At 40.2% G+C, this 15,020-nt stretch overlaps 2 protein-coding genes across 4 annotated transcripts in view; one reads left to right on the top strand and one right to left on the bottom strand.

Moving 5' to 3' along the window:
- The window catches only part of LOC143738050 (immunoglobulin superfamily DCC subclass member 3), a 36,260-nt gene extending 32,784 nt beyond the window's left edge, over window positions 1–3,476 (top strand). Inside the window, exons 14-15 of the mRNA XM_077229909.1 lie at window positions 2,546–2,654; window positions 3,153–3,476. Of these exons, the coding sequence (XP_077086024.1) occupies window positions 2,546–2,654; window positions 3,153–3,476 (433 nt within the window). The remainder of the gene's footprint in view (window positions 1–2,545; window positions 2,655–3,152) is intronic.
- A 4,675-nt stretch (window positions 3,477–8,151) lies between these two features.
- gnrhr3 (gonadotropin releasing hormone receptor 3) overlaps window positions 8,152–15,020 on the bottom strand; it is a 14,272-nt gene continuing 7,403 nt past the window's right edge. For 2 of the 3 annotated variants that reach the window (XR_013203831.1, XR_013203830.1), the window contains 2 exons: window positions 11,281–12,558; window positions 10,128–11,228 (listed from right to left, as the gene is read on the bottom strand). Coding sequence is in view for 1 of the 3 variants with exons in the window: in XM_077229974.1 (XP_077086089.1) it covers window positions 12,188–12,558 (371 nt within the window). In the remaining 2 variants the exon portion in view is untranslated. Of the gene's footprint in view, window positions 12,559–15,020 lie in introns of all 3 variants that reach the window. The other variant, XM_077229974.1, reaches the window with a different exon arrangement.

Below are 15,020 nucleotides of genomic sequence, written 5' to 3'. Positions count from 1 at the left end.
CTACTTTACTGTACTCTACATCTACTCTACTCTACATCTACTTTACTGTACTCTACTGTACTGTACTCTAGATCTACTGTACTCTACATCTACTGTACTCTACATCTACTGTACTCTACATCTACTTTACTGTACTCTACTGTACTGTACTCTACATCTACTTTACTGTACTGTACTCTACATCTACTTTACTGTACTCTACATCTACTTTACTGTACTCTACATCTACTTTACTGTACTCTACTGTACTCTACATCTACTTTACTGTACTCTACATCTACTTTACTGTACTCTACATCTACTTTACTGTACTCTACTGTACTCTACCTCTACTTTACTGTACTCTACTGTACTCTACATCTACTTTACTGTACTCTACATCTACTTTACTGTACTCTACTGTACTCTACATCTACTTTACTGTACTCTACATCTACTTTACTGTACTCTACATCTACTTTACTGTACTCTACTGTACTCTACATCTACTTTACTGTACTCTACTGTACTCTACCTCTACTTTACTGTACTCTACTGTACTCTACATCTACTTTACTGTACTGTACTCTACATCTACTTTACTGTACTCTACATCTACTTTACTGTACTCTACTGTACTCTACATCTACTTTACTGTACTCTACTGTACTGTACTCTACATCTACTTTACTGTACTCTACTGTACTGTACTCTACATCTACTTTACTGTACTCTACATCTACTTTACTGTACTCTACATCTACTTTACTGTACTCTACTGTACTTTACCTCTACTTTACTGTACTCTACTGTACTCTACCTCTACTTTACTGTACTCTACTGTACTCTACCTCTACTTTACTGTACTCTACTGTACTGTACTCTACATCTACTTTACTGTACTGTACTCTACATCTACTTTACTGTACTCTACATCTACTTTACTGTACTCTACTGTACTCTACATCTACTTTACTGTACTCTACTGTACTGTACTCTACATCTACTTTACTGTACTCTACATCTACTTTACTGTACTCTACTGTACTCTACATCTACTTTACTGTACTCTACATCTACTTTACTGTACTCTACTGTACTGTACTCTACATCTACTTTACTGTACTCTACATCTACTGTACTCTACATCTACTCTACTGTACTGTACTCTACATCTACTTTACTGTACTCTACATCTACTTTACTGTACTCTACTGTACTGTACTCTACATCTACTTTACTGTACTCTACTGTACTGTACTCTACATCTACTTTACTGTACTCTACATGTACTGTACTCTACATCTACTGTACTCTACTGTACTCTACATCTGTACTCTACATCTACTTTACTATACTCTACTCTACTGTACTGTACTCTACATCTACTGTACTCTACATCTACTGTACTCTACATCTACTGTACTCTACATCTACTTTACTATACTCTACTGTACTGTACTCTACATCTACTGTACTCTACATCTACTTTACTGTACTCTACTCTACTGTACTCTACATCTACTGTACTCTACTCTACTGTACTCTACCTCTACTGTACTCTCCTGTACTCTACCTCCACTGTACTCTACCTCCACTGTACTCTACCTCTTCTGTACTCTACCTCTTCTGTACTCTACCTCTACTGTACTCTACTGTACTCTACCTCTTCTGTACTCTACCTCTACTGTACTCTACTGTACTCTACCTCTTCTGTACTCTACCTCTACTGTACTCTACCTCTACTGTACTCTACCTCTTCTGTACTCTACCTCTTCTGTACTCTACCTCCACTGTACTCTACTGTACTCTACCTCTACTGTACTCTACCTCTACTGTACTCTACCTCTTCTGTACTCTACCTCTTCTGTACTCTACTGTACTCTACCTCTACTGTACTCTACCTCTTCTGTACTCTACTGTACTCTACCTCTTCTGTACTCTACCTCTTCTGTACTCTACTGTACTCTACCTCTACTGTACTCTACCTCTACTGTACTCTACCTCTTCTGTACTCTACCTCTTCTGTACTCTACTGTACTCTACCTCTACTGTACTCTACCTCTACTGTACTCTACCTCTTCTGTACTCTACCTCTTCTGTACTCTACTGTACTCTACCTCTTCTGTACTCTACCTCTTCTGTACTCTACTGTACTCTACCTCTTCTGTACTCTACCTCTTCTGTACTCTACTGTACTCTACCTCTACTGTACTCTACCTCTTCTGTACTCTACTGTACTCTACCTCTTCTATACTCTACTGTACTCTACCTCTACTGTACTCTACCTCTACTGTACTCTACCTCTAACCCAGAAAATGTTTTTTATGTTACTTGGTTACATATAAAGTAACCAAGTAACGCAATTATTTACTTTTTTCGGGGAGTAACACAATATTGTGATGCATTACTTTTAAAAGTTACTTTCCCCAACACTGCACACAACTGGGATTTTTTGCCACAGTGTTCTGACTCTGTGTGTGTGTGTGTGTGTGTGTGTGTGTGTGTGTGTGTGTGTGTGTGTGTGTGTGTGTGTGTGTGTGTGTGTGTGTGTGTGTGTGTGTAGTTTCTTCTGTCAGAAAGGTTCTCTGGGTAACTGGAGTCTGTCAGGAAGTCACACCGCTGCTAAAGACGCCAGCATCCGCACGACTGACGCCATTGAGCTCATGCCACAGGTAAACACACCACGATAATGATGGGTTGGTGATGGTGCAGTGGATAAGACACATGCCTGTGGTGTGAGAGACACGGGTTCGAATCCACTGTGAGACACCAATGTGTCCCTGAGCAAGACACTTAACCCATAGTTGCTCCAGAGGCGTGCGACCTCTGACATATATAGCAATTGTAAGTCGCTTTGGATAAAAGTGTCAGCTAAATGAATAAATGTAAATGTAAATGATAATCAATACCAGGTTATGGAGATTACAGCATGTGTGTGTACAGTAAATGACACATATGACAGACTTCTGTTGTTCTTATATAAAGCTAGTGACTACACACACGGTTTACAGTTATTCATTCAGCAGATCCAAACCCCTGTACAAATGACAACTGTACTAACATAAACTAACAAACCTAAGCTGAAAGAATAGTTTTATTATAGAGTAAAACCCAAAAACACACTCATATGTCATTAATTCTCATATGTAATGAACTCTGGTGTTCCTCAGGCTGGTGTAGAGCATCAGGCGCCGGTTCCTCAGTGTCAGGTGATGATCGAACCACAACCTCTCAGACCGGCAGACACCGGCACTGGAACCTGCGCTGAAACCGGCACTGGAACCGGCACTGGAACCGGCGCTGAAACCGGCACTGGAACCGGCACTGGAACTGGAACCGGCACTGAAACCGGCACTGGAACTGGAACCAGCACTGAAACCGGCACTGGAACCGGCACTGGAACTGGAACCGGCACTGGAATTGGCACTGGCACTGGTACCGGAACCAGAACTGACACTGGCATCGGAACTGGTACCGGAACTGGCACTGGATGAAGTACCCCCCGCCACCTCCAAACCACCCCTCCACCCCCAGCTGCACAGTGACCGAGTCTCTCTCACCAAAGCCTTACACAACTGAACTCAGTCACACACAACATCCGTTTAGTACCTCTGATCACGAACGACACACAGCATCTGTTCCAAACCCTAGTGAGCTTCATAGGCATTGGAATAGAACCGTCTGTGGACTTAAACCACATCAGAGCTCCGTTTAAACTCCCATTCGAAATATTATCAAGAGGAAACAAACCTCAAACTTAATGTCACTAACGTGACGCGTCTACTAGAATAACAAATTGAACTTTATCCTGTTCAACCAAAAATGTGTTCTGTGTGACTGACCAGATAAATAGTTAGTGTGTGGATGTAATGAGTGTGTCGTGTGATTGCTCATTAATTATTAGCCGCATTAGCCTGTGTGCAGCTGAAGACTCCGCCCACTTCCCTAGCCCCTCCCACTCTACACAAAGAGCCTGGGAAAACCTTCTACCTCAAACACGGGTGTCTTCAAACGGGTCCTCCTCGGGTCCGAGCCGATGCCAGTGAGAGTTCGACCTCTGCCGGAACTGATGTTTTGCGAGACTCTTTCTCAGATTTATGTGTTGAAGCTTCTGTGAAAGTTGAGGGACGTCCAAAGATCTTCTGCTTCTCTTTCTTTCTTCACAGTGATCCACAAACACTCTCCTTTCTTCACAAACACTCTCCTTTCTTCACAGTGATCCACAAACACTCTCCTTTCTTCACAAACACTCTCCTTTCTTCACAGTGATCCACAAACACTCTCCTCTCAGTCGTGTTGCTCTGATTATTGAAGCCTGTTTCCGACACACATGAAAAAACACTCATGCTTTGGTCAATCTTAATTTTGACATTAAAAAGCTAAATTTTGAGATAAGTAAAAATATTTAAATATTTAAAATATGTTAGTATGTAATAATATAAAAATATTACATACTAACTCATAAATATGAGATTCAAAAATTGAAATTGAGATTAAAAATTCCCTTTTCACAGTTTTTACGAGTTTTTACATTATAATTGACTTACTGTCAAAAGTTTGACTTCTCATAATTACTTAGTATGTAATAATTCCAACTTTTAATATAATTGAATTGACATACAAAGTCGTCATGTTCTTTTTATATCAGTTTTGAATTCTGTCGTAATTATGACCTTTGGGGGGGGGGGTTATCTCACAATTATGTTTTAGTGTCATCATTTTGACTTATCTCATAATTCATATTTTTTAATATCATAATTACGATTTAGTGTCCGAAATTCAACTTTTTATCTCATAATTAGGAGATAAAGTTTTTAGCTTATAACTGACTTAGTATGTCATAGTTATGACTTTTTATCTCATAATTATGACTGTCATGATTCTGTTTTTATCTCATAGTTTTGACTTTTTATCTTATAATTATGAATTAGTATGTCATAATTTTGACTTTTTATTTTGAGATTTTATCTCATAATTATGACTTAGTATGTCATAGTTTTTACTTTTTATCTCATAATTATTGACTTAAGTATGTCATAATTTATCTTTTTAATGTCAGTTATAATATACCAAAGCATGGCTCTTTGAAATGAACTTCCATAACTGATGGTGATTAAACCCGAAAACTGACCATGAACCAAAGCTGAACGCTCCAAACCAGACACTGACATCACTCATTTACTCAAGCTCATAACATGATGATGATTACCTCAAAGACAGATTCTATTCTAGAAATTATAAAAACGACTAGCAGATATTGAATATATTTTCATATGTTGAAACCAGAAAATAAGATCTGCTTCTTTCTTTGTAATGTTGAAGCTGAACTTGCCAAATAACGGTTAGTGATCGTGTTTATGAGACCAAATACCTCGCACATGAACAAACCCCAAACCAATGTGTGTGTGTGTGTGTGTGTGTGTGTGTGTTAACTAACCGCTTTAACACACATGTGAACTGTTCGAATAGTTGCCAAAATAACGTTCTAGATTCACATGAAAAGTCTGTAACCCTTTAGGCCTCTGATTCTTGTTGTCTAGAACAAACGCAATGAAACCAAAATGTAAAAACTAAAATAAAGCAACAAGATTAGAAACCGAGGCCAAATTTAAGACAAAAAAAGTGGAGAAACTTCTGTTCTCTTGTAGAACTTTCCTTAGATTCATTTTCCCATGATGAAAAGTTTTTTTCTGCTTGATTTGGGAATTATTGCCAAAATAGATGTACTTTTAATGTTATTCTTATATTCATATTGTCGCTGTTCTTTTGATTACATTAAGTCTTTTTAAAATTTGATTTCTTCTCTCTTTCTGTAGAATTAAAAAGAAAATGTTAGAAATTTGAGAGTTAAAAGCGAGTAGATTGTTGATTGCAAAGAAAAATTCCAAATTTTGATATGGATCACCAGCGTGAAAATACATTTACCGTCATTCCAGATGTGATATTTACGTTAGCTCGTTTCCCATGGAATAAAGAAAAATTCTGAAGAATATTTTTTGCAATTGTGAGATAAAAAGTCGCAATGAGTTTTTTTCTATTATTATTCCCTGCCAGAAATGAGCTTCTAGATTTAAGCGTTGTTAAAGAAAGGCCTCGGACTCTGAGATGCCGCTGGTCGATCTCTGTTTGCTGCTTTGGGATCTCATGAACCCTTATATATTCTGGATGTTGAAATGTTTATTTGTGATGGATTGCTCAACATGTCTAAGGTTTAGGATTAATTGTTTAGTGGAGTAGATGCTGATTTTGAATGCTTGTACCAATGAGAGAAGTGATGCTTTAACCTCCCGGATTGTTTTTTCCCTTCGGCTGTTTGTCAGATCCGAACGCTCCTGTAGCTTTAACCTGACGTGACTCTGAAACTCACGAGGATCGAATACTGTACGGCACAGAAGTCATCGTGAGTTTCTCAGCTGATGTCTCTTCTGTTTCTCTTCCTTCAGTCGGCTGTAATGAACCTCTTTGCCAAATAAAACATCGTTAAGTAGAACTTTACATGTTACATGTTTCATTATTTCTGTTCAGAATTGCATGTGATTTATTATTTGCTCTATTTCTTCAGTGTGAATACTGAGTAAAGTTGTATCCCACAATCCAAATGCACATGACCTTCTATTTCTAATAGAACTGAACCAAACCATAATCTCTTTAACTTGTATTGATATTCTAAGCTCACCAAATTAAGCATTTGTGTATGAAACGGACAAAAATCATAATTAATTGAAAATTCCCTCAAATCGTCCATGTTTCCGCATTTTAAAACCATTGTGTGGAAGGGATGAATGAGGAAGACCACAATAAAGAGTATTTCAATAGTCTAGTCATGAAATCCTGAAAATAAATGTTTTTTGTAAGCAAAATTTCTTCATGGCTTAAAATATTTCAGAAACACCAGCGATTTCAAAGCGTGTTTTTGAGACTGTCTTTGGTTCACTGCAGTTTTAAGGAGAAAATACTCAGCAATGCTGTCGACTTATGAACTTACACATGCTTTGTCTTAAAGCGTATTAAAAACACCACATAGACACATAAAGTTTAAACAACATTAAAAGCTGGATTTTCACCACAGGGGGAGTTTTAAGTCCACCAAGAATTCTCACCTGAGATGAAACTGAAGGGAAATTATTACCGAGCTCATTGATATCACCTCTTAATTAAACATATATAAGTTTAAAAGAAGCGGGCCCACTATAGAACCCTGAGGTACCCCACTAATAACAGGAGCTGAGAATTAAGAAAACTTACCAAAGCTACAGCAGGAGCTGTTCAGACTGACCTCTACTGGTGTGCTGTAAATCTCATGAACAAGTTAGAAAAAAAAATTTACTTTTTTTTTTTACCATAAAACCACATTTGGTATTATTAATTATGACTTTTTTTATCTCATAATTTTGTTTATTTAATTTAATTTTAAGTTAAATTTTATTATAACATAATTATGAATTAGTGTCATAATTGCTCATTTTTAGCTAATAATTATAGTGTTATAATTATTAGTGTCATAATTGACTTTTTATCTCATAATTATGACCTTTTTATCTAATAATTATGACTCATAATTCTGTAGAGCTCACGTTTGCTTCACAAATTTTATCTCATAATTTTAACTTTTTATCTCATAACTATGTATTAGCATGTCATCATTTTTCCTCATCTCATAATTCAGATTTTTTATTTAATAATTATGAATTAGTGTCATAATTACACATTTTTATCTCATAATAAGATTAAACTTTTATCTCATAATTGACTTAGTATGTCATAATTCTGTAGAGCTCATGTTTGCTTCACAAATTTTATCTCATAATTTTTACTTTTTGTATCATAATTATGAGTAATTATTAGTGTCATAAAAGCTTCATCTCATAATTATGAGATCAAAATGTGAAAACAGAAAACCCTTAATGCGCTCCGGCCGCTCATTCACACAACAGTGCCTGGTGCTCGAGAACGCAAACCTTGAAATAGGTTCCAAGGTGCAAGCCTTGAAAAAAAAAAGTGTATATATATATATATATATATGTGTGTGTATATAAGCAAGCGAGTCATCTTGAAGGGGCAAAACCAACGCAAGACGTGCTCAAAATACAAAGTTCAGGCCCAGACATGGGAGGATCAAAGGAAAAGGAAAGATTTTTTTAAAAATTTGATTTAAATTTTTTATGAGTGTAAGTGCTCACAGAAGGGATGAGTTTCCAGCTGTCTTTTGAATGTTGTCAGGGATTCTGCGTTCCGGATGAGGCTGGGAGATCACTCCACCAGCATGGAGCCGGGAATGAGGATGTTCTGGAGAGTTTTGTGGCTCTCTGTGATGGTGTCATGAGCCGTCGCTCATTGACCAATCGTAGGCTTCTGGCAGGGATGTAGACTCGTAGGAGCGAGTGAAAGCAGGAGGGTTAGATCCTGTGGTCGATCTGTAAGCAACCGTCAATGTCTTGAACTTTCATTGTAATATGAAAAAATACATTGTGTTGAATTTGCTGCACTGCCTTTAATTCATGTTCAGTGTTCCAAAATCACATCAGCTGGTAAATGGGGATCCTCAGGGTTCAGTTCCTGGACCTTTCTTCTTCTCCATATGCACTACCTTTAAACTAGATGATCCAACAACAGCTGCACGAATCTCAAGCTGTCGGCATGAATGATAAGAACATTACCTACACCTCATCTTCCCAGCCACTCCATCAGTACAGCACCAGTTGACCATCCAGATAAGTTAATCAATGATAATCCCATCGAGTTCAGCCAGGAATCTTGCGATAATCCTTCATGATCAGCTGACCTTTAAAGATCAAATTACAAAAACAAACCATGCAGTTTTTCACTGCACAATATTAGGACGCTCAGGCCATTCCCAAAAGAGCATGCTGGTCATTTCTAGCATGGACTATTGCAATGCTCTTCTGGCTAGACTTCCAACATGTACAATTAAACCTCTACAAATGATCCAGAATGCAGTGGCACGACTGGTCCTCAATCTCTCTGCACTGGCTTCAAGATTCAAAGTCACTTTGGATAAAAGCGTCTACTAAAGGAATAAATGTAATGTGTCAATGGAAAGAGCATAGAAGTGGAGCAAGCAGATATGAACATTTACAGGTTATCAGTATAAAAAGGGCGAGCAAGGGGTAACAAATAAATACTGTAAAAGAAGAGGTCCAAGAACGGACCCTTGAGGGACACCTTGAGAGTTAGGGGAGGATTTGAGGTTATAAACAGCAATGAAGAATCGTCTATCAGTGAGATAGGATGCAAACCAAGGAAGAGCATTACCCATGATGCTTCTCGCTGAAAGACCAGAGAAAACTATGTGATGAGATACAGTGTCAGAAGCTGGTGCTAAATTAGCATAATGAGACAGGAGAAGGTGACCTGCACGTTCTGAAGTTCAGGCCAAAAATGTCAGAGAGAAAGTGATGAATGAATAATTAAAGCAGCACCAGTGTGTCAGTGACCAGGATGAGTCCGGAGTCCTGCCGGTGTTGCCATGGAAACGGGTCGTCCCTTGTCACATGACCTTGCCTGTGACTGCAGACCTCATGCATAATTCAGCACTTTAAATGGATCTCACTCCAAAAGTGCTTCAAACTCAACGCAAGCTTAAAATTGCTTTACAAGCGACATTTCAACAGGAAAAATTTCATCATGTTACATAGGAGATGTTTCACTGATTTCCTGGAAGCCTTTAAAGTATGAAACGCAGCAGTGATCAGTCACATGCCATTATTACTATTGTAACAAATCTAATTTCCTGATTTCCTAGCATCCATCCATCCATCCATGGGGGGAAAAACCTTACCAAAATCAATCCACCTTGATCAATGATGTTGACCTTGATTGAACATGAATAAACTTCCCAGGAGGCTTTGCAGGCAGCATTATTCAGATCTGAAGAACTGCACTGGCTCTCTCAGGATCTCAGAAAGCTCTTAGTGTCAGTCACTTTAACCATTCAATCCATCATACGATTCTCCTGAAGTGACGAGTAGCGGATCACGTGTGTCCCACCAAACCTCACGCTTAACCTGTACATCTGTTACCTTTCAGTCATAACTTTATCAAAAATGATAGATAGATAGATAGATAGATAGATAGATAGATAGATAGATAGATAGATGTTCATATAAACAATAAGCAAAAAGAGATTTATCACAGGTTATTTGTTATTATTTTAGGGTCACCAGATCTGATTGGCTGACTGATATACAACATCCATTGGTCAGTTCCAACCTCACATCAGTCCACATGGAAATGTGCAATGATAAAACTGCAGATTCAGAGCATTTAGATCAAGATACATTTACTGGAGAAGCAAAATGACTGGTTAAGAAGTCTTTCTTTTTGAGAAATAATCTACATGAAAAAAGAAAAATCTACTTGTTTTATTTTCCTGATACCACTGACAGATATTTGTTCTTGTTTTTAGCATAAATTAATTATATCATTTTGATGATTTTTTTATTAAATAAGACTTCTTATCAAGTAATTTAGCTTCATCTCCAGTAAATGTATCTTGATTTAAGAATGTTTAGATATTTGAGCTGGAAAACAAGACAGAAACACTGAGAATGAGAGTCTGAGTGGCGTTTCTGGGTCAGAATGAGCTGCAAAGTGGATCTATAAGCCAGTCAACATTTATATATTCTAAATAGAGTTTTACTGCAAACACACTTTATGCAAACATACACAGATCAACAGTCTGAAGGTGTTTGACACGTTTCAGCACGTCCAGCTGACTCTTTAATAACAAACCCACGCTGTGAAATCTGTGAAGTTATTCTAAAACTGCAAATCTGCTCTGAGCTCTTTTCATTACAGCTCTTTATGAAACATGCGGCGCTGAGGCAGAGTTCGAAGGCCGACGCGTTTGATATGAAGTGTGTTCTGATAAAGACACTCCATAGCAGTCGTTAGAGTCAACATTGATTTATTCTAAAGGTTTAATCGGTGCACATGAATTTTTTTATAACTCATCCGTTTAAATTATATTAAGCTTTAAAGTTCTGCATAATTAAGGGCGTGGTCACTTGAGTGACAGGTGGATTTCCGCTGATGTCACTAATAGCCGTTTGTCTGTTAGCGACACGTCACCTCAGCTAATCCGCCTCGCTGCACATGTTCGTTTACCCGGGAGTGACGCTGCCAAGATGGCGACGGCCGGCTCCGCCCACTTTGGGCTTAAAAAAAATGCTCTTCATAAACACTCCCAGACAGCAACATAATGTCGGCCCAGATCCGGCCCACATCTGGGCCATGTGGAATTCACGTGTACCAGATGTGGGCCGGATCTGATCCGACATTATGTTGCTGTCTGGGCTACGAGTGACGTCACCGACACTACGCCCATATTTATTTACAGTCTATGATCAATTGACCGTTCGCAAAGACGAACCCCTTTAGTTACTGTTGCTATGTCCCACAAGCCACGCCTCTCTCACACCACACCATGTTCTCACGCAGTGAAAAATACATCGCGGAGCAAAGAGGACACAGACCAGGTTACTTTTGTTTTGAAACAAGGTCTCAATTTTTAAATTTGGTCATTGAAAAAAAAAATTAAACAATAATAAATACCGTTTTGATGCTCTTTAATGTGTGGTGACAGATCTCTGTAGAGTTAAAGCTGCTCGAGAACCGATCATCTCTTCCTTCCAGTTCATTTATAGCATTAAATAAACATCAGAAGGAATGTTGTTTCAACCGTGGAAAGACGACAGTACACCATTTTACAAGTTCAAGTCCGCAGTGTTAATCTACTAACTCTCCTGACTGCTTTGTCGGACATAAATGGCGGATTATGATTGGTCAGATCACCTGTCAATCAAACTTCCTGTGAAGGGTGAATTCCCAAAAGACAAAATCAAACCCGCCTACATTTGTTCCCCTTCCAGAAGCATTTCACTCGGATATACGATACAATAGAGAAGAAAAGGCCAGCGCAACTTCCCTTTTAAGCAGGAAGATGTAGTTATGTGGGTTTGTTATTATTTTTGTTATAAGTCAGAAATGACAAGGAGGCAGCTTCACACAATACAAAGTCAATGGAGAAGGTTGGATTGTTTCCCCCCCGGTGTGGGCGTGGCCTAAATGTGCTCTGTCCTGTCACAACCATCCAATCAGATTCCTAACAGACAAAATCAAGCCCCGCCCACATTTGTTCTTGGCACAATAGAGACTTCAGCGCAACTTCACTTTTAAGATGTAGTTACGTGGGCTTGTGCGGGTCGGTCTCGTGTCGGGCCGAGAGCCGGTGGTCCAGAGAGCGTGGTGAGTGTGTGTGTGTGTGTGTGTGCGGGCGACAGCAGCGCGCGAGGTCTGCGCGGAAGGAGGGTGTGTACAGGCCGTAGATCACCGGGTCGCAGCAGGTGTTCAGGTTCCCGAACACGAAGAGCAGGTGATGGATGGACTCGGGCGTGACCGTCAGCATCTCCGGCTGGAACCAGTACCAGATGCCCAGCAGGTAGTAGGGCGTCCAGCACACCACGAACGACACCACGATGATCACTGTCATCTTCAGCGTCTTCATCCTGGCCTTCGGGATCATGTCTGTGCCGCTGCGCCGGAGAGACTCGCCCGCTGAGGACACACACACATCAGAGATCAGAGCGGAGAGACTTTCCCGCTGAGGATACACACACATCGGTGATCAAACTCATATTTCATGTGTGACAGGAATGAAAACTTTTGACTTTTTTGAGTTCCATAAATATGACTTATGTTGTTCTTATATTCTCTACTTGTTACTCTCTGCTTGTTACTCTCTGCTTGTTACTCTGTTTATTACTCTCTGCTTGTTACTCTCTCTGTTTATTACTCTCTTTGCTTGTTACTCTCTCTGCTTGTTACTCTCTGCTTGTTACTCTCTCTGCGTGTTACTCTCTTGTTACTCTCTTTGCTTGTTACTCTCTCTGCTTGTTACTCTCTGCTTGTTACTCTCTCTGCTTGTTACTCTCTGCTTGTTACTCTCTCTGCTTGTTACTCTCTCTGCTTGTTACTCTCTCTGCTTGTTACTCTCTCTGCTTGTTACTCTCTGCTTGTTACTCTCTCTGCTTGTTACTCTCTGCTTGTTACACTCTCTGCTTGTTACTCTCTGCTTGTTACTCTCTGCTTGTTACTCTCTGCTTGTTACTCTCTCTGCTTGTTACTCTCTCTGCTTGTTACTCTCTGCTTGTTACTCTCTCTGCTTGTTACTCTCTCTGCTTGTTACTCTCTGCTTGTTACTCTCTGCTTGTTACTCTCTTGTTACTCTCTTTGCTTGTTACTCTCTCTGCTTGTTACTCTCTGCTTGTTACTCTCTCTGCTTGTTACTCTCTTTGTTTGTTACTCTCTCTGCTTGTTACTCTCTCTGCTTGTTACTCTCTCTGCTTGTTACTCTCTCTGCTTGTTACTCTCTCTGCTTGTTACTCTCTCTGCTTGTTACTCTTGGCTTGTTACTCTCTCTGCTTGTTACTCTTGGCTTGTTACTCTCACTGCTTGTTACTCTCAGCTTGTTACTCTCAACTTGTTACACTCTCAGCTTGTTACTCTCTCTGCTTGTTACTCTCTCTGCTTGTTACTCTTGGCTTGTTACTCTCTCTGCTTGTTACTCTTGGCTTGTTACTCTCTCTGCTTGTTACTCTCAGCTTGTTACTCTGCTTGATACCCTTCGCTTGTTACTCTCTGGTTGTTACTCTCTGTTTATTACTCTCTGCTTGTTACTCTCTCTGCTTGTTACTCTCTGCTTACAGCTGTTACTGCCGGCTAGCCTTCTTGATGGAGGGTGAAAAGAGGAGCTGAGTGCGTAAGCCTCCTCCTGCCAGTACAGAGCCTCTCCACCACCAAGACTCCTGTAGTGTTTGCCCGGGGTCACACATGGAAACTGGGTATCATACGGTCCCAGGCTAAACTACAGGGGATCTCGGATCAGCAGTGGGTCCCAGAGACACTGTGTGGACACACTCTGGCGCCCGTCAACCACTGTCCCAGCTATGGGCAAATAGGGGCTACTGTCTTTTGGTTAGAGTGGTGGACTGAAAAGGCACATGAAATCCAATCCTTTGCCGATGACAATGCTGTCAAAACCATCTATGGTCCAACAAATCGATGCGTCACTTCGCTGAAAACAGCTGATTATCAAACACTTCTGAAGGACCAGAAGATGGGCTAACCATTTTGACACCCTGCTTAATCAGGACTCAGATGCAATCCACACCATCCTGGGCGAACTGCCAGAAATTCTTCCCATTCATGATCTCAGTCTACCACCAACCTTCCAGGAGCTTCTATCATCTGTCCGTTCCCTTAAGAACAACAAGTCTCCTGGTGCTGATAACATCCCAGATGAGCTACTGAAGGAGGGAGGGTACATGTGTACGCGCACCCTCTACCAGTACATCACCAAGGCCTGGACTGATGAGAACATCCCACAGCAACGGAGAGAGGCAAACATTGTAGTTATCTATAAGAACAATGGTGACCAGGCCGTATGTGGCAATAGTAGGGGCATATCACTCCTTTTTGTTGGTGGTAAGGTCATGACCAAGGTGCTGCTTCAGAGACTTAGGGTTAGTCAATGCTGCCAGAATCACAGTGTGGGTTTATAAAGAACAGGAGCACAATCGACATGATCTTCACAGCCCGGCAGCTTCGGGAAAAGTGCCAGGAGCAACATCAGGACATGTTTGTGGCCTTTGTAGGTCTCTAAAAAGCATTTGATACTATGCAAAGAGAGCTCTTTTGGGATGTCCTCCTCAGATTTGGCTGTCCCAATAAGTTTGTTAACATCCTCCGCCAATTCCATGATGGGATGATGCTCGAGTGACCATAGGCGGACAAGAGTCCGAGCCCTTCCCTGTACGCACAGGGGTGAGGCAGGGGTGTGTGCTAGTGCCAGTGCTCTTTTCCTCCTGTGTCACGACGCTTCTCCACAACCAGATTGAAAACAGCAGTGGTGTGGCAGTGGACTTCAGATTAGATGACAACCTCTTTAATATTAGGAGGCTACACGCAACCACAAAAATCTGGAGCTGCAGTATGCAGACGCCTGTGCTTTTGTGGCC

Source organism: Siphateles boraxobius, unplaced genomic scaffold, assembly GCF_051911475.1.
Source record: "Siphateles boraxobius isolate OS27281-9 unplaced genomic scaffold, OSU_SipBor_1 137, whole genome shotgun sequence".
Taxonomy (NCBI): domain Eukaryota; kingdom Metazoa; phylum Chordata; class Actinopteri; order Cypriniformes; family Leuciscidae; genus Siphateles; species Siphateles boraxobius.
Note: the sequence above shows the minus strand (reverse complement) of the source record. Positions and strands in the feature narration are given on the sequence as shown.